The 19,036-nt window shown below is 44.7% G+C and overlaps 1 protein-coding gene across 2 annotated transcripts; it reads right to left on the bottom strand.

The window, feature by feature from the left end:
- Positions 1 to 216: 216 nt before the first annotated feature.
- Positions 217 to 17,405, bottom strand: sertad4 (SERTA domain containing 4). 2 transcript variants are annotated; one of them, XM_085980856.1, is made up of 5 exons: positions 16,857 to 17,405; positions 15,953 to 16,154; positions 15,390 to 15,564; positions 4,783 to 4,898; positions 217 to 2,036 (listed from the first exon to the last, which is right to left on the bottom strand). In XM_085980856.1, the coding sequence occupies exons 3-5, from the start codon at positions 15,547 to 15,549 to the stop codon at positions 1,263 to 1,265; spliced, it is 1,050 nt and encodes a 349-aa protein (XP_085836982.1). In that variant the 5' UTR covers positions 15,550 to 15,564; positions 15,953 to 16,154; positions 16,857 to 17,405; the 3' UTR covers positions 217 to 1,262. The 2 variants fall into 2 exon arrangements, with proteins under 2 accessions (XP_085836982.1, XP_085836986.1); XM_085980860.1 differs by having other exon boundaries at positions 15,405 to 15,564; positions 16,857 to 17,403.
- Positions 17,406 to 19,036: the final 1,631 nt, after the last annotated feature.

The following is a 19,036-nucleotide window of genomic DNA, read 5'->3' as shown; positions in this document are numbered from 1 at the left end:
ACGGATGTGAAAAGCGCTACCTAAATGCAGGTTCTTTCTCTTTTTTCTAGTGCATTAAGTTACCTATAAACAATTATGCCCTTTTTTATCAAGTGCACTCAGACAGGAGAAAACCTGATTTACTGTCTTTAATAATTTTCCATTCTTTCTTGTAACACACTGATATAGTATTCCATGTATTCCAAAAACAATTAATATTAAACTACTCAGCCTGTGTAAGATGTTCTACTGTTTAATAAATATCTTACATGTAAATCACATTTTACTGTAAAACACTAGTATGTACCAATTTATCATACCACGTGGAAAAGGACCCCATTTAATTTTTTTTCAGTTTGTAAAAAAGCATATACAATTTGCATTAGAAACATAAATGTTGGCCACGATCACAACAAAAAAGCTAATGCCTTAATGTAAAGGACACAGTCAATTCGAATGCAATTTTTATGGGGAGCATTTTCCATTCCTCGTATGAACTAGTACTGCTCCCAAAGTTTTAATATCCAGTTACAATTGAACATCCTACAACCAAGTCCTCATTGATGGCTATGTCATTAAAATGGTTCTGGGTTTTCAGCAAATAGCAGGAAACTAGCTAAAAAAATGTTAATTTTTGAGTTCAAAAGTTAAATAGAGCATCGCAGTTAAAAGAAATGTAGATGAAATGTAGATGAAATATGAAGTCAGCCACCAATTTCAAGGACCTTACAGTACAAAATTCATTCTCTGCAACAGTCTATCCGTTGCTATGGAAATGCTCAAGCAGCTCAATGCTTGCTCATGGGGAAGATCACTCCATTGTTGGCTTACTGGAGAATATTATCCACAGAAGAAGTTGAAATTATACACATCATCTGTCTAAAATGTGAATTTTAAAATCAAATCAAAAATTCTTGCTTTGAATGCACTGGATCTTTTGTTCTGTGGCAAGTCAAAATATAGGAAAATAGTATAAAACCTCATACAACCCCAACAGATGACTTGTATTGTCCTGCAAACTTTAACACTCATAACAAATTTAAGGCACCTTAGATCACATGCTTGTTACTTTCAGTATAAACCATAGTCTATTACGTGAAATCTCAACCCGCTGTGATGGACAATCTGAGAAAACCAACCCACAATGCGCTGGTTTATTTTCTTTTGTAATTATTTTTTCTTCAGGGTCTCGTCTCAAGAATACTATAAAGTGCATCAGCATGATGATAAAGATTCAACTGCAGTTTCTGTAATGGGTGTTCATGCTAATAGGGGTCACTGACTCAGCACGTGCTCTTCCCTATGCTTGTTAAACTGTTGGCCCCTGCCATCACAAAACAAGCTGATTCGAATTTTGCTTCCTTTACACAACAAAGTTTGTGATCGCCTACATGTTGCTTTAATACGCCAGAATTTAACTGAGATTCGGGTGGAACTATCCCATCATTTCTGAAGCCAGTCGCACTGCAATCATCCTCCTTATCACTGCGCACAAGGTGGAGAGCTCTTTCACTGGAAGCATGTTTCCCTGTGCCACTTCCCTTTTGACGCTCATCTTCCTCGTCAATTTCCTTATCGCATAACTTTCCAATGTTCTCATAAACGTCAGATACGGCACTGGTTGCCAGATCACTCCTGGGATGCACACTATGGGCTCCATAAACTTCAGAACAGTCCATGCCCTGGCGGGAACAGCTAGGCAGGGAAGAGGCAGCCCCCTCCGCATTATAAACAGAGAAAGGTATCATTGAATACTGATTACCGCGGTCCTGGTAAAAGCAGCAATCGTGCAGGCTGCTGTCATACTCTTTGGCAATCCGCAGGCGCTTCCTATAGGCAGAGTCCTGTGATCCGAACCAATCATTAGGTGGTGTCTCCCCAAAAGAGCAGGCAGACAAGTACCAGTCGTTCTGCATCTCCCCTCGGATCCGCTTTAGTAAATTGTTGATCAGCACTGACCGTCGCAGAAACACTTCTGGATCTTCAATAAATCTTAATTTTTCCAGTGATAAACGAAGTATGTGGGTGCGATCCTCAGGAACAGCCAAGGTCCGCGCCTAAACCAAAGAAAGAAATAAGTCCAGAAATATTACAAACATGGCGTTCTCTGCAATATGGCAACTCTGAAACTGTTTGATTTACTATCATTTCTATGTCTATATTTATTACACAAGCTTAGGCCATTGCTTTTAGACAATTCAATTATAATTGAGATCAAATATGCAAATTCAGCATCAACCAATCATGGATGCCTATATAAACTCCAGTGTTTCTGTAACAGTGGGTAGATGTGGAAAGGAGGATTGGTAAATAAATCTCAATAATTACATTTTTCTTTGCTTCTGCGGATATGTTTTCTCCATGGGATATGTTACCAACACCTACCCGCCCCCCCCCCCCCCCCGCATAATTTCCTCTTTTCACTCATTGTTCCCACCCTACAGACCTCCTGCATTCAAGAGGACCCCCATAAATGCTTCTCTTGATCAGGCCTTGGAAGATATGCAAAAGTAGCGCAATGGAAATTCCTCATTTAATACCCTTCTTAATCTCAGCCTTTCAGGAGTAATCTAGTCTCAGAACTCAGTGAGTGGCGATGAAAATTGCTAAACTGACCAGATTAAATGTTGAATTAAATATGTAGAGAATAATATATGCCCCATCTCTATTCCCAAGAGATGTGCCTAGAAGAAAAAAAACAGGAAAAAAAGAAGCTGGACCTAACCTAACACCAAGCTAGAACATAAGAATTAGGAGCTGGAGTAGGCCATTCGACCCCTCAAGCCTGCTCCGCCATTCAATAAGATTATGGCTAATCTTCTACCTCAACTCCACTTTCCTGCCTGATCCCCATATCCCTTGATTTCCCCTAGAGTTCAAAAATCTATCTCAGCCTTGAATATACTCAAAGACTCAGCATCCACAGCCCTTTAGGGTAGAGAATTCCAAATATTCACAACCCTGAGTGAAGAAATTCCTCCTCATCTCAGTCTTAAATGGCCGACCCTTATCCTGAGACTATGCTCCCTAGTTCTAGACGCTCCAGCCAGGGCAAACAACCTCTCAGCATCTATCCTGTTAATCCCCCTCAGAATCTTATATGTTTCAATGAGATTATCTCTCATTCTTCTAAACTCCAGCGAGTATTGGCTCAATCTACGCAATATCTCCTCATAGGACAACCCTCTCATCCCAGGGATCAATCTAGTGAACCTTTGTTGCAGCACCTCTAAGGCAAGTATATCCTTCCTCAGATAAGGAGACCAAAACTGTGCACAGCACTCCAGGTGTGGTCTCACCAAGGCCCTGTACAATTGTAGCAAGACTTCCTTACTCTTATACTCCAACTCCCTTTCAATAAAGGCCAACATGCCATTTGCCTTCCGAATTGCTTGTTGTACCTGCATGTAAACTTTCTGTGTTTCCTGTACGAAGACACTTAAATCTCTCTGTACACCAACATTTAACAGTTTTTCACCATTTAAAAAATATTGGCCTAGAAATTCACTTGGGCGCGGGCAGCTCGCTCGCGCCCAAAAGTTAGCGCTGGGCGGGGAGGCATTAGCGCACGTCGTATATTCTTCTTCTGCGCCCCAATTCGGAAGCGGGCGCTATACCAGGGTGTGCCCGCCTCCGTTTGGGGCGCTGCAACTGAATATCGGCGCGCTAGTTGCCGCAGCGCCACCCGATGCGGTGCGGCAGGCTGCGGTACTGCAGGCCGTCTCCTTCTCTTAAGGGGGAGGTGCCTGCAACGGCCGGAGCCCCGATCGCGAGTGCCGGCAAAAGAGCCCGGCACAACGGAGAAGTGCCGGGCTCCACGGAAACCAGCCGGCAATGCCGCGGGGGGGGTGGAGGAGACCGGGGAAGGAGGTGCGGGCAGGCGGCCACCGAAAAAGCGGCCGGCCGCACCTTCCGCTTTAAAGCGCCCCACTATGGCAGCAGGACGGCCCCGTTTTCTGGTCGCTGTTTGCGCCCGCTTCGGAGGAGGCGGCCGCAAATAAATATGGGGATCGGCGCGGTTTCGGGGCGTTACGGGCCACCGCGCACACCGATGACGTCATCGGTCCCGGCGCAGCGCTAATGGCTACCGCCGCCAATACCGCTGCACTCAATTTCCGCGCTACCACCCCGCCGGCGCAAAAGACCTCTTTAGGCGCTAAGTGGGCGCAAGGCCCACTGAATTTCTAGGCCATTGTTTTTCTATTCTTCCTACCAAAGTGAATAGCCTCACATTTCCTCATATTATACTCCATCTGCCACCTTATTGCCCACTCACTTAACCTGTCTATATCCCTTTGCAGGCTCTTTGTGTCCTCCTCACAGCTTACATTCCCACCCAGTTTTGTATTGTCAGCAAACTTGGATACATTACACTCGGTCCCTTCATCTACATTAATATAGATTGTAAATAGCTGAGGCCCAAGCACTGATCCTTGCGGTACCCCACTAGTTACAGCCTGCCAACCTGAAAATGACCCGTTTATCCCTACTGTCTGTTTTCTGTCCGTTAACCAATCCTCTATCCGTGCTAATATATAACCCTAACCCCATGAGCCCTTATCTTGTGTAGCAACCTTTTATGTGGCACATTATCGAATGCCTTTTGCAAATCCAAATATAACATCCACTGGTTCCCCTTAATCTATCCTGCTAGTTACATTCTCAAAAAACTCTAATAAATTTGTTAAACACGATTTCCCTTTCATAAAACCATGTTGACTCTGCCTAATCATATTATGATTTTCTAAGTGCCCCGCTAGAGGTTAAGTTAAAAGGGAGTTCTAATAAATTTGTGTAACCTACTCTTTGGCAGCAGCTGTGAACAGGTGGATGAAGATCTTCATCTTCCACATATTTCCGTTTGAAGTATGCTATCTTGGACGTTGTTAGAAAATTTGAGATTCCTTTGCAAGGTGATTCTGCAGAAATAAATCAAATACAGCAACTACATATGGTTAAAAAATCTCCTCACTTTTTTTCATTTTAATTTCTTCCCCTGCAAAAAGATTGACAATTAATACAGTTAATCTCATGTTTTGTTGGGTCAATTCCAAGATCACTGAAATATCCAGATGTCTATAAAAATACTTTTTTTTCCACTTATACATCCTATATTAGCATGTTAGTTGGAGGAAAAAAAGCACATATAGATTTTCAGTAATGATATGTACACAATTCTAAGAACACCATCATTTCTGTTATTTTAAAGGCCAAGTAACAGGGTTGACATTTCAGCATAGTAATTATTAGCCATCCCACTGAATTATAATAGCAGCAATCTTTTTAATTTTAATTTTTTGTTTGAATATTATTGCTGCCTTATTCCAAGGGGTATTGAACGAGACATTTCCACTGGGCCACATTTGTCTCATAGAATGCAAGACAACACATTGGCTCTTTATTAAGTAGTCCTTTGACTATAGTATCTAGTATCAGTTAGGTCAATTTAATGGAATTTATTACTAAGACCTGAGGGGTAAATCCAACATTGTTAATCTCTGATCTATTTTGAACAGCTATGTCTCATATAATGAGATGCTTGTTAACAGTGGCAGTGGCATTTCAAATGACTCAGACTGACAAATACAGCCTCTTATTGTCATTACTAATTTTGCTAGTATAGGATATGGCATTAGTGACAGTGTTTTGCTATTCTTTGCTAAGTATCAAAGATTCATAGGGAGAAAAACTGCTTTTAGCCCACTTGGAATGTGTTAAATGAGGGTTAAAATGTGTTTGTAGTGTACACACAGGAAAGCACTAATTTACTCTGGACTTTCTGTGTGATAGGATGCATTACATCTAGTGTTAAAGAAAAGAAAAAAGTAACGACTTGCAGTTATATAGCACCTTTCACGACCTCAGGACGCCCCAAAGCGCTGTACAACCAATGAAATACTTTTTAAGTGTGGTCACTATTGTACAGGAAACTTTCTGGTATCCGGCACTGACGGGACCGAGCTGTTGCTGTCCCATCAAAACCGCCGGACAAACCAGCGCTAATGTTAAAACATACGGAGCTTCTGAGCTCTGTATCTAGCAACAAACCCTGTTGCTTAGCAACAGCCTCAAAACAGTCAGCGTAGCTTGCGAGCGTCTCTGTAGCTAAGCAACAGCTTCAGCTAGACCTTGCAGAGCCACAACTGAAAAAAAAAAGCAACGAGAAGTAAAAAAACTTATCTGAACCGACTCCTGAATTTTGCCGGTGGATAGAGCTTTCCGGACATTTAACCTCCAGATAAACGAAAGTTTCCTGTAGTGTAGGAAACGCGGCAGCCAATATGCGCACAGCAAGCTCCTACAAACAGCAATGAAATAAATGATCGTATTATCTGTTTTAGATGTTGGTCAAAGGACAAATGTCAGCCAGGACACCGGAAGAATAGTGCCATGGGATCTTTTACAGCCATCTGAGAGGGTGGGCGGGGCCTCGGTTTAACGTCTCATATAAATGTAAAAGGTAAATCCAACTTTAATCTAAATTGTGAAAGTAAAACAAGGGGACATAGGTTCAAACTAGTAAAAGGCAAATTTAGGACTGATATCAGGAAATTCTTCTTCACATGATTGATGAATCTAAGGATTGGACACCCAGATAAAGAATGGAGACCAAATCCCTTGAATCATTCAAGAGATGATTGGATGCTGCAATGGGGGGACATGGGATGCTGCAGTGGGGGGGGGGGGGGACACTGGGATGCTGCAGTGGGGGGACACTGGGATGCTGCAGTGGGGGGACACTGGGATGCTGCAGTGGGGGGGGGACACTGGGATGCTGCAGTGGGGGGACACTGGGATGCTGCAGTGGGGGGACACTGGGATGCTGCAGTGGGGGGACACTGGGATGCTGCAGTGGGGGGACACTGGGATGCTGCAGTGGGGGGACACTGGGATGCTGCAGTGGGGGGACACTGGGATGCTGCAGTGGGGGGACACTGGGATGCTGCAGTGGGGGGACACTGGGATGCTGCAGTGGGGGGACACTGGGATGCTGCAGTGGGGGACACTGGGATGCTGCAGTGGGGGGACATTGGGATGCTGCAATGGGGGGACACTGGGATGCTGCAATGGGGGACACTGGGATGCTGCAATGGGGGGACACTGGGATGCTGCAATGGGGGACACTGGGATGCTGCAATGGGGGACACTGGGATGCTGCAGTGGGGGACACTGGGATGCTGCAGTGGGGGACACTGGGATGCTGCAATGGGGGGGACATGGGGATGCTGCAATGGGGGACACTGGGATGCTGCAATGGGGGGACACTGGGATGCTGCAATGGGGGGACACTGGGATGCTGCAATGGGGGGACACTGGGATGCTGCAATGGGGGACACTGGGATGCTGCAGTGGGGGGACACTGGGATGCTGCAGTGGGGGGACACTGGGATGCTGCAATGGGGGGACACTGGGATGCTGCAATGGGGGGACACTGGGATGCTGCAATGGGGGACACTGGGATGCTGCAGTGGGGGGACACTGGGATGCTGCAATGGGGGGACACTGGGATGCTGCAATGGGGGGACACTGGGATGCTGCAATGGGGGACACTGGGATGCTGCAGTGGGGGGACACTGGGATGCTGCAATGGGGGGACACTGGGATGCTGCAATGGAGGGGACACTGGGATGCTGCAATGGGGACACTGGGATGCTGCAGTGGAGGGGACACTGGGATGCTGCAATGGGGACACTGGGATGCTGCAGTGGGGGGGGACTGGGATGCTGCAATGGGGGGACACTGGGGTGCTGCAGTGGGGGGACACTGGGATGCTGCAGTGGGGGGGACACGGGGATGCTGCAATGGGGGACACTGGGATGCTGCAGTGGGGGGGGACACGGGGATGCTGCAGTGGGGGGGGACACGGGGATGCTGCAATGGGGGACACGGGGATGCTGCAGTGGGGGGACACTGGGATGCTGCAGTGGGGGACACTTGGATGCTGCAGTGGGGGGACACTGGGATGCTGCGGTGGGGGGACACTGGGATGCTGCGGTGGTGGGACACTGGGATGCTGCAGTGGGGGGACACTGGGATGCTGCAGTGGGGGGACACTGGGATGCTGCAGTGGGGGGACACTGGGATGCTGCAGTGGGGGGACACTGGGATGCTGCTGGATAGATGAATTCAGATGGCCAAATCCTCTGTAATTAGCTTCTGCTCTTGTGAATGTCAGGTTTAGTGAATTTCACTAGAACTATTAGTGACATGCTGATTCTGTGTACACAATCATTCATAATACAATACTAATGTTTAGGGAATTACATGGTACTTTTCTTCAGCTCAGCCTTTGGCATCTTACACACCTTTCAATTCTATCCACTGCTCCAACAATCTCTGAACAGATATTATATATGACTAAGGTAAAATACTGCGGATGCTGGAAATCTGAAATGTAAACAGAAAACGCTGGAAATACTCAGCAGATCAGGCAGCATCTGTGGAGAGAGAAAGAGAGTTAACGGCCTAGAAATTTGTCTCAGGCGGCGGCGGCACAAAACGGGCTGTATCGAATCGGATGCACATTATACACAGCGCTCGATATTCAGTTCCGTTGACTGCAATGGAACTATCAGGCGCTGGGTATAACGGGCGGCCGATCTGATGCTGCCCGGTTTGTACCACCGCCTGAGATGAATTTCTAGGCCAACGTTTCAGGTCAGTGACCTTTTCTGACCAGTTCTGATGAAGGGTCATCGACCTGAAACGTGAACTCTGTTTCTCTCTCCACGGATGCTGCCTGACCTGCTGAGTATCTCCAGCATTTTCTGTTTATATTATGTATGATGTTGGAAAATAAAGGTTTTAATTATGAGGACAGGTTGCATAACCTTGGTTTGTATTCCCTTGAATTTAGACAGTTGAGGAGGTGATCTAACTGAGGTTTAAAACTGATAAAGAGATTTGATGGAGTAGATACAGAGAAACTATTTCCTCTGGTGGAAGAATCCAGAACAAGGGGGCATAATTTAAAATTAGAGCTTGGCCATTTAGGAGTGAAATCAGGAAGTACTTTATTACACAAAGAGTAATGAAACAATGGAACTGACTCCCCTAAAAGGCTGTTGTTGCTGGATCAATTGAAATTTTCAGGATTGAGATTCATAAATTTCTGTTGGGTAAGGGTATCAAATGATATGGAGCACGGGCGGGTACATGGAATTGAGGTACAAATCAGCTATGATCTGATAGAACAGGCTCAGGGACTGACAGACTTACTCAGTCCTATTCCTATGTTCCTAAAACTCTTTGGGGGAAAAATTGGGTTGATTTGCGCCTCTCATTAGCGCTAACTTTGGGGCTCATTTATTTGTATTGGTGAACTATAGGTCCAGATTGCAAAAACTGAGTCAAGTAGTGATCACAGTCTACTCCATTTAAGTGCTCATTTCTTCTAAAAAGGCTAAAACGTCCATTCATTTGTATAACAGCCTGCTTTATTAACCAAAAAGCACAATTTTCCCCACGAGTTCCCCCTTTTTCTCCCTTGCTTTCCTGAAGATGCTGATTTGTGCTAGAGTAACAGTACCATATAAGCTAGCCACCCTCCAGGTAGTCTCACCCAAAATCCTCATTTTATATGGGTGAGGCTTGACTCTTGAGTGTTGGGAGGCTCTTTACTGAGACAGCAAATCATTGAGCCCAGTCTTGTTCGATGTGTGCAGACTCCTGCACAAGTCGCTGGATAGCAGTCAGGAGTGGGAATTCTGCTTGATAGTTCTGTTCCCTCGCTCAGGAGCACTAGATCGATTATTATATAACTTTTATAAATGCAAAATTTGCAGTTCATACTTAAATTCTCACTTTTCCAAATGATGATCTGTTTGCTCATCCTTGCTTTCCAGTAGTCCTAAACTGTACTATGATTGCAAAAAGTTGAAGATTTTATATCTCAGAACTATCCCTCTGCTGAGAAATGTTTTGATTTTATGGTAAATCAATTTATGTACTTAACTGTGGAATGCACTGTGCCTCGTGCATATGGAAACTTTTATTTTTTTAACTGCAGTGAGTTATTTCCAGTAATATAAAGAAAAAATAATACTGCTGAATATACCAGTAATGCTCACAGAACACAATGAGGATGATCATCCTTTGAACTATAAGGTTCCAACTGAGGCATTTCATGTCACCTTGTAAACTATGGGAGAAAAGATTAAGCAGTTTATGTTAATCATAAAAGCAGAAAATTCTGGAAATGCACAGAAGTCCATTCAACAACTGAAAGAGAAAATAAGTTAACATTCAGGTGGAGCACTATATCAAAACTGGTTAAACCTGAAAAATTAGCCTATAGTTGTTTTTTCAGATGATGACTGACTTCCTGTGCATTCCTATCAGTTTTTGTTCCGATTTCAGATTAATAGCATTTATGATTTTTCATTTTATCACAGTTTATTTGTATTCTGGAACCTGAGATCGTTACCTTAACTTCACAGAGAGTTTACAGGTTAGTGAGTTTCTTTGCAGTTATTTTTATTAACCATTTGGTGTCAATGCTATTTCAAGATGCTACAAGATGGAGAATCTGAAGGAATAATGGCTCTGTGATATAGCACGCAGTATTATTAGGCTGTTTCTGACAGATTTTTTAAAATTCGTATATGGGATGTGGGCGTCGCTGGCAAGGATGGTCAGAGTAAATTGCAAACACGTGTGACCTTGTGTGTACTTGACACCAGAGCATAGAATGAAGGATACCATGCAAATCATTAATTCACCTCCTGGCCATCATATTTTGTGTATTCTCTGTATACACTTGTTTTCTTGCTGAGGTGCTGGCAATACAAATATAAAGGGGATGGAAATGAAACATAGGTTTGTGATGTCCGAGATGAAGTATGTAACAATAAAAATCTTCAATCCCGGGAGTAGAATTACAGAAAGCACACTCTGCTGCAAGAACATAGATTACAAAGTTATAATTTTCATAGAATGCGAATAATGTACTATGTATATATTAAACAATATCTCACTAGTTATGGTATGTCTATTATGAATCTGAAAGATTTATAATGAATGAGTTATAATGGATTTTCATGCAAATTAAATGATGCATAAAACTCACCTGCATCGGTGAGACATTCAAGTCCTGAATTTGCACAGGAATTTCCCCAATTTCCTGCCATAACTTCAGCAGGAGATGTGCAGAACCCCCAAGATGTGGTGTAAGTGGCTGGTTTTAGCCATATACATCATTTCTCCAGAGGTTCTGTTAATCTCACACTGGAGACCCTACAGAAATTCCAGGTGTCAATTTATTCCATTGTCATGGAACTCCTAGTGTAACTTTAAGTGCATTTTCCATGGCTCCTGGAACACTATGTGCGAGTGCTGTGTAAATTTTTAATTTTCAGACATGTGGAATATCAACCTTGTGAAATACAGAATAATAAATACATAAGAAATTAGCGTGTAAAGTTAAGGCACATGGGATTGGGGACAAGGTATTGACTTGGATAGAGAACCGGTTGGCAGACAGAAAGCAAAGAGTTGGAATAAACGGGTCTTTTTCCGAGTGGCAGGCAGTGACTAGTGGGGTACCGCAGGGATCGGTCCTTGGACCCCAACTATTCACAATATATATTAATGATCTAGACAAGGGAACTAGATGTAATGGCTCCAAGTTTGCAGACGACACAAAGCTGGGTGGGCGTGTGTGCTGTGAGGAGGATGCCGAGAAACTACAGGATGATTTGGACAGGTTGGGTGATTGGGCAGAAACATGGCAGATGCAATATAACGTGGATAAATGTGAGGTTATCCACTTTGGTGTCAAAAACAGGAAGGCAGATTATTATCTGAATGGCAATAGATTGGGAGAAGGGGAAGTGCAACGAGACCTGGGTGTCCTTGTGCACCAGTCGCTGAAGGTAAGCATGCAGGTGCAGCAGACAGTTAAAAAGGCAAATGGTATGTTGGCCTTCATAGTGAGAGGGTTTGAGTACAGGAACAAGGATGTCTTGCTGCAGTTGTACAGGGCCTTGGTGAGACCACATCTTGAGTATTGTGTGCAATTTTGGTCGCCTTATCTGAGGAAGGATATTCTTGCCATGGAAGGAGTTCAGCGAAGATTCACCAGGCTGATACCTGGGATGGCAGGAATGACGTATGAGGAGAGATTGGGTCGATTGGGCTTGTACTCGCTGGAGTTTAGAAGAATGAGAGGGGATCTCATTGCAACTTATAAAATTCTGGCAGGACTGGACAGACTAGATGCAGGGAGGATGTTCCCGATGGTCGGGGAATCCAGAACCAGGGGTCACAGTCTAAGGATAAGGGGTAGGCCTTTTAGGACAGAAATGAGGAGGAATTTCTTCACCCAGAGAGTGGTGAACCTGTGGAATTCTCTACCACAGAAGGCAGTAGAGGCCAATTCATTAAATATATTCAAGAAGGAGTTGGATATATTTCTTAAAGCTAAAGGGATCAAGGGGTATGGGGAGAAAGCAGGGACCGGGTACTGAACTTGGATGATCAGCCATGATCGCATTGAATGGCAGAGCAGGCTCGAGGGGCCGAATGGCCTACTCCTGCTCCTATCTTCTATGTTTCTATGTTTATGTTTCGGCCTAATTACAAGTAAATAACCTTTTTAGCCTAAAAATCGTTGTTGGTCCATTATTCATGTATAAACTGTGGGTTACTAAAGGTTTCTGGGAAAATTTACTCTTGCTGCCTTACCCACAATATTGCTGTTTTTCAGTTTGTGGGCAAAACTGTGGGAATTCTCTCCCAGAAAGTGGGCCAGCCAAGGAGAAAGATGTAGCACTAAATTCTCCAAATCAGCTGTGAGTTGTAATTAAAAGTTAATTTGATTGGCCAGCAGCTATAAGCCTTCTGCAAGGGCTCAGGGACAGAAGGTGGACAGTTAAAGGGATGATAGCCTCCCACAGAAGTTCTGGTGCACCAGGAATGGGAGGAGGTAACTTGAAGCTGGACAGTCAGCAGTCCCAATGTAGGTGACTCACACTCAGAGCCTTCACAACACATAGCTCAGCAGGCTGGCACTGAAATCTTACTAACAGCCAACACACTCCTTCCACAAAGATCTGCATAGGAGGAAAGGTAGACTGATGTCACACCACTAAAATAAAGTGCAAGTACAAAGGAGCAGCACCATGCCAAGTCAAGCTGTCAACATTCATATACTATGCAAAAGAGAAAATGAATGTCTTGCAGTTGACTTGAACATTGTGCTGAATATTTATGTCATTACTTACAGCACAAAATGACAATAGCATTTGAAGAACTAAGTTTAAAAAGACTTCATGGATATGGTTTCCCTTTTTCAGAAATGCTGTAGCTATGAAATTGGTGTCTCATGTGCCAGTCTTCCTGGCTGCATTGCTTGTAGTGCTGCTAATTTCACATTGGTGTTATCACCCTTTTATGTGTCATGGCTTTGCTAGCATGGTTATCAAGGCCTCGTTATGGAGCATGAATGTTTCAAGGTACCAATGGCCATATTTGATGATTCTGGATAAGCATGAGCTTTGTTGCACTTGTTCTCTGCTTCTACACATGGTTGCTGCATGGGTATCATGAGCCATGGCTGCATAGTGTAGCCTTGGTCTCCTGATGCCATCCTTCTATTCTTCATTTTCCTTCATATAAGGGTGGCGCAGATGGTAGCTTTGAAATAAAAGCGTCCTGAACACTCCTGGGGAAGCAGGCATCACCCTGCATGATTCTATGTTACTCACTGTACAGCATGTCCTCACTGAAATATAAAAAATCCCTTTGGGGGACATACAATGCACAACATTGTGTGCCGGAGCCTGAATGGCAACAAGGGTGTAGTCACTGACCCTCTGCACACTAGGAAAGCCAAAGGATCTGCAGAATTGTGTTGCCCTATCATATTGGTGCTTTTGGTCAGTGGCAAAAATGACAAAATCATTGGCCTGGCTGAATAAAGCAACTGTGACATCCTTTATACATCTGTAGGCCACAAGCTGGTTGACACAGCAGATTTCCCAGTATTAGCTGGAAGAGGTTTGAGTCTGACACTTAAAATGTAAGTGCCAAACTGACTTTAATGGTCACTTGCAGTGCCATAGTGATGTGACATATTGTACAGAGGTCATTATGAAGGCACTGCTCTGCCACAGTGTCCCTGTTAATCCTAACCTTCTTAGCCTTACTATCATTATTAGAAAGCTGTGTCTGGTATGGGAGAGTTGGTGCATAGGGGAGTAACAGAACCTGACAGCCTTCCACACTTGCCACCTGATATCACAAGCAGCCTGTCCTTGTTCTTGCAGGTTCTCCTTTGCCAAATTCAGCACTACTGAAGCACTGAATGTAGTCTCCATAGTACCCAAGCACCTGAAAAGTGGGGAAAAAATGTTGATTCAAATGACCTTTAAATCAAGACTTCAGCTTGCTTCCTGTAACTCCACATCTGTTCCGTGTGGATGAGGTGAACACGTCGCACCAGTGTTGCTTTCCTACAGCAATACGGTGCGAGTGCCCCTTAGGTATCAATCCGACCAGTTAACTACTCGATTGCACTACCTGAGTGCAGCAGCGCTCCCACTTGATTTTTTTTTCCCTCCGGCATTTTTGTCTCAGTCAGGAGAAAAGCGGTAGACGATACTGCACTCCACACTGCTTCAGCTGGCACTGGTGCAAATGCTTAATGCCACCAGAAATTTCCAGACGAAAGAAAGGTTTAAATACTACGAGAGTGACGCTAAATTCATCGAAACCCATCATTATATTACCAGCTTGAAATCACTGCCGGGGATCTGCTTTTATTGTCACATTTATTGTGAACTTAATTTTATTGTGACTCACATCTGTCTTTGTGCTGAGACTGGCTGGCAGTGTGGGTACCAACTTCCACTGCCCGCTTTGTTGTTGGTGCACAATGATGTTTGGAATGAAATATTAATGACTGTGACATTATTGCTACCATTTTATTCAGAAATAATTTGCAACTGGTTCTTGCAGAATTATATGCTATAAATACATATAATGACATACACACACACAAACAGCAACTGGACAGTTGTCCAGTAATATTAAAAAGTATATGGAGCAGGCTCGAAGGGCCAAATGGCCTACTCCTGCTCCTATTTCTTATGCTCTTATATACATATATAGGTCAGTGAAGACCAATTAAAAGCAATACATCTGAAACTGAAACATTTTAAAACGTATGGCAGGACACTAATGTAAACAGGCAGTTGTAAGATGCCAGAGAAAGCAAAGTCTGTGTTTTCTCTTGTGAAAAGCACATTAATTTCTGCCCATCTTGGCCCTCCCACACATCCCGGTTATAAATTGTGGTTGACTGGTACAAATTCGCAGCCTGGAGTGTACATACACCCGCACCCAAACACACACGATTGTAACCCAAGAGAAAAACACGGCCGAGTGAGCTGAGATGTGATGTCTGGTACCTGCTGCTGACTGACCTGTGGGCTCTCCGTGTTTAGTCTGGGTTGAGATGGCTGTGGTTTTGCTGAAAGATTCTTCCCAGATGGGGACGTACTCCGGGATATCTGAGGGTTCTTCAATGGGAAGATCGCATAATCTGCTCATCGAAATCACCAATGTCATTTCTCAACCTAGGTACTGCAGAATCAAACAACGACAATCGTTTAGTCCACTTTATACTCAATATGCTGCCGAATAGGAAAAAAATCTCTGCATTTTATTAGCATTTTCTTTTGCTGCAACGTCTCCGGTTATTCCAGCTCCCTCTCCCCTCCCGTTAATCCCTCTTTTCATTGAATGCTCCGGATCGATTCCTCCTCTGCCAGGCCATTCCCTCGTTCCCCCGTCCATTAACTTTAGTCCAAAGACCACAAAGCATTCGATCCGCGCGGTTCGGATCGCTGCGATCGACAACACCTCAACTACATTTCAGGATGATTTGCATTGGCTGAGATGGAGGGAAATGAATCTCGTCGCCTTTTCTGAACCAAAGAAAAAAATAGAATGAGCACCTTTAACACCTTACCTGTCATTCAGAGTCGACTCCGGCTGCAATTCAGGTCGCAAAACTTGAGGGGGGGCGGATCGATAGGGTGCGAAGCGAGAGCAAGCCCTGGGCTCACAACACTGTGAGAACGGGACAGCAGAATTGGCTCAGAATCCGTTGTGTGTGTGCCGAGTCCCGAAGGAGCCAAGCACAACGTCAAAAGCATGCAGATTAAACAAGCCTTGGTATTTGGGGAGAAAGAAGTGCCCTTAGATCGGAGATAAACAAAACACAACACACATCAAATCATCCGTCTCCTTTCCCCGAACGACACATTCTGCGAATAAGCCGTTGTAAATGGCTGGGTTTACAGAGCCAGGGGCTTCCACCCCTTTCCTCCCCAGTGATTCTTTGTTTTGCTATATTTCGCTGCCACTTCCACACACATTATATACATAATACATATTACAGCCTGCATTCCGTGCGGATCACTGCTGCCAAATATAATTTGGAATCCAGTTAGTTCTGGCGTGGAATATCTTAAGCAGGACGCGTTTAGAATTCCAAACCACAGGCAAAAGGTAAATCCATTTTAACGTGTGTTTCGCTTGGAGAGGGGTGGGGGGGGGGAAACAACTTTTAAACTGGATCCCAATGGAGCTAGTACAGATCTATCGGGCGCACACGTATTATCGTCTCGCATGTCTGGTGGTGAATGATTAAAAATGGTTAACGAATTGCGAACAAAACTTTATTTTCCGCCCTGCTTTTCTACTGCAAATGCAAAAAAAAATGTCACCTTCCCCCCAAAAAACACACGGAGAAAACAAATCAGCGCATATATGGTATAGATAGTGCAACACAAGCGAGTTTCTCTTTTTTTCTCTCTGTCCGAAACTACTCCAAACATAAAGGTTTTAATTAAAAAATCCCCAAGACATACCTAATTCTGTCAGCAGGTCGGCTGGTAAAACTGGCCTGGGAGGCGGGGAGCTAGTGCCAGCATTTCTGAGTGCTTGCAGTCATATCCCCAGGAATCCTACCTACAGTATCCATTTCCCCATAGAAGGAAAACTGTTCAGCCGCCGAATGAATGCTCCCAGTATTTGTGTGAGGAACGGGGCGGGGTCGCTCTAAGGATTGGTTCCCAAGAAGTCCAGCCATGCACCAACCCTTCATTGTCAAAACCACTGGGACCGGCTCCAAGAAAGCAAACTCACTCTCCGAGTCCTTTTATAGAGCATTTTTTATACCCGTCTGTGACCACGCGGCCAGACGTGGCAACAGGAGTTTTTTTTTAAACTTGCTTGCTTTTCTGTCCGATCTGATTTCAGGATGTCAGACGCCCCGTAGATAAATAAAACAGACAGGGATTCAACCCTGGCCACATCTGCTTCCCTCGAGTCTCTCAGCTTCAAACCCATCACTTCTATTTGCCCTGCTCGATCTTGCATCAAATTGCACTCGACCATTCCTGCACGATGTGCATCAAACGCGGTCAGTGCATGCAAGGCTGCAGAACAGACCTCTGCACAAGGACTCTCTCTCTGGGAGATTGCGGCGGGGCTGCCTCCCCTCCCCTCCATCCTGTGGCGGACACGCATCAGCAGAGGCTTTGTGCCCAGCCCAGCCCAGCACCTTGTGCTGGAGGGAATGGTCGTGTGGATCACACTGTGCGCACACACACACCAGCCACTGCCTCACATCTGGAATGTAGCTTTCAAGTTCCCCACCGCGCCCGCCGGTTACTCACCGACCTGGTGACCCCGATCGGACGATGTTGTAAAACATTTACCGTTTCGCCCGGCTTGCTGCAGATTGAAATGCAGGGCGCTCTTACCGCTCCACATTCAAACTGCCTTGTTCAATAGCCTGGCAGAACCTCGCCCTCTCATTTTGTTTTACATGCTGGAGCAAGAACGGGGATTAGGGCGGTCAATGTGTGTCTGACAATTGCTCCTGTGAAGCGCCTTGGGACCTTGCTACAACGTTGAAGGCGCTACAGAAATGCAAGTTGTTGATCAGTGAAAGTCTAGAATTCAAGGGATCTCGGAATCGGTCTCTTCACTCCACCCATGAATACCCACGGCCAGTTCACAAAATGGCTTAAGTTTAAAATCTTGCAAGACGGCGTCTTTTGAGACCGAAAATGTAGTGGAGCAAAAAAAACCACCCTCTCCCAGGTGGAGGACTGGGCTCCATCGCAGCACTGCAAGTATCAGGACCTCACTGTCATTGCAGCCTCGCCCATTCCCAACTCCAGCACACCCAGCCGATGGGCACATTGGTTTACTCTTTATCCCCAGTGAATACAATCGTACTGCTCTTTTAGTCTCTCTTACCGCCTCGTTATTCTGAAGCATCGTTCGACCGCCAGTTGCTCAATTCTGTTTGTGGTGACAGAACAAAAACCCTGTTTCCAATCATTCAGTTTATCTAATAAATATATATATGCCCTGCACAGACTTACCTGTCATCTCACCCCAGTGTCTGGTTTAAGATTTAAAGTGTAAATAATATTTCTTCTCTCCGGAAGGTATGGTGATCCAGCTTCTACAGATCAAACAGGGAATTGCTTTAGTTGCAAAGGTTTTTTTTTAGAAAACTAGTAAATCCTGTTTGACATGTTTGTAAGGGCTCTGAGATGGTTTGATGGGCCACGTGTTGATGTCTTCAGCATCTCCCCAGAATGGCTATGCTCAGCGGCGGGCGAATGCTCTGCCTTGTGCACTCGAGCGGGGAAAACGGAGAAAGGAGACCCCAAATTGTTCGAAGTGAAAGGTTTGCTCCCCCGGGTGCTCGGCTGGGGAAGGTAGTCAGTAGCCGAGCCTTTCAGACTGTTATGTTCATAAATAAATAGACGTTTTCATTATGAACAGCTAGCTTAAGCTAGTCATTTATTCAGCCATGTGGACTAGTGTACAGGCATCCATCTTGACTACTGCCTTGTGGGTAGCCCAGTACTAAACATACAGCTCCACCTAGTGTACCATTCTAGAATGACATGTTGCTGATCATTACACAGACTAGGAAGGTCCACGCTTCATTCTCCGTCTATCCTAAATGAGCTGATTTCAACTGGGGTGACGGTAGAGACACTAAATTTGGCCCCAGTACCTGGGT

This window comes from Somniosus microcephalus, chromosome 3, assembly GCF_052327205.1.
Source record: "Somniosus microcephalus isolate GS21.2 chromosome 3, FLI_Smic_1.0, whole genome shotgun sequence".
In the NCBI taxonomy this organism is placed as follows: Eukaryota; Metazoa; Chordata; class Chondrichthyes; order Squaliformes; family Somniosidae; genus Somniosus; species Somniosus microcephalus.
The sequence above is the reverse complement of the archived record's forward strand: the minus strand, read 5'-3'. Positions and strand labels throughout refer to the sequence as shown.

What these genes read in the sequence shown, in the direction of transcription:
- sertad4 (XM_085980856.1), bottom strand. Translation starts at nt 15,549, where the DNA reads ATGACATTGGTGATTTCGATGAGCAGATTATGCGATCTTCCCATTGAA. An exon ending in CACAGGTCAGTCAGCAGCAG is followed by an intron (nt 4,899 to 15,389) that starts GTACCAGACATC and finishes TTATTTCTGCAG; the next exon opens with AATCACCTTGCAAAGGAATC. An exon ending in TTCACAGCTGCTGCCAAAGA is followed by an intron (nt 2,037 to 4,782) that starts GTAGGTTACACA and finishes TCTTTGGTTTAG; the next exon opens with GCGCGGACCTTGGCTGTTCC.